The following is a 3,744-nucleotide window of genomic DNA, read 5'->3' on the forward strand; positions in this document are numbered from 1 at the left end:
CCTTATCTAAGCCCCAAAAACTCAGGCATGGAATTTTACTCCTCTTTGTAAAAAAAGAAATTTCTTGGTGCAACATGATGTTGACCTTTTTTGACAGCATTTATGCTATTTCATTTTCATGTCCGTCGCATCCAGTCCTTTCAGCACTTTGATTTCTTAAAGTTCTTAAGGTTAATTGTTTTATGAAAAGCATAATAATAAACCAAGCCTATGTTAACACTTAACACTCTGTACAATGAGATGTGGTTTTTTATCAACTGTTTTTCAATTAGATGTTACAATTAGATGTGGTTTTTTATCAACATATTAACAGATTAAGATACATCTGTACAATGAAAGGGACTATTTTTTTTTCATTGGCAAGTTTCAACCTTAGTACATTAGAGATGATAATGATACATGAAACAAAAGAAAAAAAGAAATATGTGAGAACTGTTATTAAGGTTTGCCGTCATTTAATATGTTTAAAAAGACTGTGGCAGCTTTATCAGTGAATAAATCAATTCAGATAACACATTGGAACAAAATTCCAACAAAATGGCTACTGGTAGAGAAATAGATACCGATATTCTTTCAGATGAAATATTCGATGTACTATGTTCAATGTGTAAAAATAAAGGAAAACACACTGAAGGTGAAAAATTCTGTGTAGACTGTGAAGATTATTTTTGTATAACGTGTGTTCAAGTTCATAGTGAAGTACCTGTACTAGCTGGTCACAATGTGTTGGATATATCTCAAGTTAGGTCAGGAGCCAGCAAGGGTCTGCCGAGGGGACCAACAGAGAGATGGGGCAGACACAGTCATAAACACATTGATATGTACTGTCAGAACCATGATAATGTTGGCTGTTCTACATGTATAGCTGTTGATCACAGGTAAAATTTAATATATTACACATTTTTTAACGGAATGTTTAAGACTACATAATATTCTATCTGAAATACTGATATGCTACAGAGAATAACATGTCATTTCCACAATCATGTCATAGCATCATATACATAATCATTCTCAATTTATTTTTCAGATTATGCAAGGATACATTCTACATACCAGAATATATCCAAAATACTACTTACCAAGTTGCATCCAGAGACATTCAAACAAAACTCAAGGAAATAGCCAAGACCCTTGAAGAACAAGCTGATATATTTAAACATGATAAACAAAGGCTGTTTAAGAGGAAAGCACAAATAATGGCTGATATCAGAAAATTCCGTCAAGAAATCAATGACCATCTGGACAAGCTTGAGAAAAGTTCTATAGATGAGATAGAAGATAAAGTCAAATGTCTGGAGGACAATATAGAAGATGGTCTCACTAAGATACAAGCAATCAAGTCCATGATTACATCAGCTAATGATAAGTTAGCGTCTACAAGCACAAATCCATCTGAAGTTTTTGTTTATGTTAAGATGGCGGAGGATGCTGCAAATGTTGCCGACATATATATAGAAAATGGAAAATTAAGAAGTACTGTAGAAGACGTAGAGTTTCAACCTGATAGCGCAATTCTTATACAGCTACTACATGAACAAACCCTAGGAGTACTTACAGTGAAACCTACAATGAATGCTGACAATATATTACAGAAAAAAGGAGAACAATCATATAATGTAAAAGTTAGTACTGATAAAAATAGTTGTAATATCAGCAGTGCCTGCTGTATGGAAGATGGAACAATAATTCTAGCTGATTTCAACAACGGGAAGCTTAAACGGTTACACAGTTGTACGTATTCTGTCACAGACACTTTTGACCTTCCTGAAGATCCATATCAAGTATGTATAATCGGTAAAACACATGTGGCAGTAACTGTGCCATCAAAAAAGGAAGTTCATCTCATTTCTCTAGAAAGAGAAATGAAAACAACACACAAGTTTAACACTGATTTTGAATGTTATGGTCTTGCATATGCAAACAGTAATTTATATATTTCAGACAGTCAGACATCAGTATATATGTACACATTGTCTGGTAGGAAGCTTAATCAGTTCAGTAAGAATCAATCAGGACATGAAATGCTCAGTAACATATGCAGTCTTGCTGTCAATAAGGATGCTACAAGGATTTATGTTGCTGACCATTTTAATGGACTGATAGTAATGGACAGCAATGGCCAGGTTATTACATCATTTAATGATGAACAAATAAAAGGGGCTAACTGTTGCTATCTAACTGAAGTAGGTAGTGTACTGGCCCCTGGATCAGCATTTAATAATGTTTTACAGTTTACATGTGATGGTGAGCTGATAGGAGAGGTTATAAAAGATGATAGTGGAAAAGGGGGGATACTTTCAGTCTGCTGTAATCAACAAATGTCAAATATGTATATAAGTAGAGTGTGGGAGGACAACATTGAAGTGTATGATATCTAATATGTTAAGTAAATGTAGAAAAAACACAATCAATAAAAGTTAAATAATCTAAGAATACATCATTATGTAAAATAAAATGATATTTAAACATAATATTTGAAAAGGTAAACAAAATCACTAAAAAAGATTTAATGGTGTTATAACTCATTGTGAATATACAAGAATGTTGTTGTGACATTATTTAATGTATCGTGTACATTATATTGTAGCATTGTTATTTAATAAACAAAAAACTGTTTCAATTTAAATTGTATGTTGTGTAAATGAGATGGTGTTTATGTGTTAAATAAGTGTATCATTTAAACATATAAATTTTCAGTTACCTTTTCATACTGCTTACATGAAAAACAGGATGTCGGTGACATATATATCCTTTTTAACAATATAAATATCAATATACAAATGATTGTTAATAGCAAATAGCAAGGCTTGTTAGCTCGTACCTGGTCGTTTGTACTTAAAGAGTTTTACTAAGTCTTTGCACCTGTAAATTGATTTTATCCCGCAATGTTGCTTGTTTAAATAATATTTGAATATATTTCATTTTATTAAAGCTCAATATATCCTTCAATGTAAAACTCCCATAGACCTATTATGTGTGCTGAATATCACCCTTTTAGGATATATTCACCAGGGAATAGTTCTTATATCACCCTGGGGCAAATAACTCTTGCATAACTCATTTTAAGTTTAACTAGACTACAATATGTTTTTGGGTATGTTTTTTGGGTGTAAGGGAGATAACACCGAATGTAACATACCACCGTAATTATTAATTATTGTACAAATTAATCTCTTCGACTCGTGAATGTTTTAGTGAATTTGTTATTTATGTTGATTTTTAATTGTTTCTTTTGTAATATGCTGATGAAACAGTACTCTGAGAAGAAAGGAAAACTGATTTGCAAAACGCCTTAAATGCTATGAGTGATTACTTTAATATATGGAATCTTGTTGTAAATGAAGCTAAGACTAAAAATAGTGTTTTAGTAAGTCAAAACTTAAGGATGATTTTGATTTTAATTATAATAGTAACAATTTTGATTAAGTAGGTACCTTGGATTACTTTTTAATTATAATGGTAACTTTTTTAAATAAAAAATCTTGTTGATAACGCTAGATGAGCAATGTTTTATGTGATCCAAAAGTCCCGTAAATTTTGTCTACCGATTTCTTTGCAGCTGCATTTATTTAACTCTATGGTTGAACCTATCCTTCTTTATGGAAGTGAAGTTTGGCATATTTCCATTAGTCTTGCAAGTGAAAGAAAGAGTTTTGTGTTTCTGAAGTAAAATTAATAATGCTAAGGAAAATAAGATATGTAAACCTCTGTATAAAACAATGTTGTCTTTGACCTCAAAGT

The 3,744-nt window shown here is 31.7% G+C and overlaps 1 protein-coding gene across 1 annotated transcript; it reads left to right on the top strand.

Moving 5' to 3' along the window:
* Positions 1-330: 330 nt before the first annotated feature.
* On the top strand, positions 331-3,405 carry LOC132721755 (uncharacterized). The gene is made up of 2 exons (XM_060706122.1): positions 331-878; positions 1,031-3,405. Exons 1-2 carry the CDS (start codon positions 538-540, stop codon positions 2,379-2,381), a joined length of 1,692 nt encoding a protein of 563 aa, XP_060562105.1. The 5' UTR covers positions 331-537; the 3' UTR covers positions 2,382-3,405.
* Positions 3,406-3,744: the final 339 nt, after the last annotated feature.

Source organism: Ruditapes philippinarum, unplaced genomic scaffold (genome assembly GCF_026571515.1).
Source record: "Ruditapes philippinarum isolate M1 unplaced genomic scaffold, ASM2657151v2 ctg1407_1_1_1_1, whole genome shotgun sequence".
In the NCBI taxonomy this organism is placed as follows: Eukaryota; Metazoa; Mollusca; class Bivalvia; order Venerida; family Veneridae; genus Ruditapes; species Ruditapes philippinarum.

Excerpts from the sequence above, each read along its gene's own strand:
- LOC132721755 (XM_060706122.1), top strand. The coding sequence starts at position 538 with ATGGCTACTGGTAGAGAAATAGATACCGATATTCTTTCAGATGAAATA. Across the intron at positions 879-1,030 it reads TGTATAGCTGTTGATCACAG|ATTATGCAAGGATACATTCT; the intron begins GTAAAATTTAAT and ends TTTATTTTTCAG.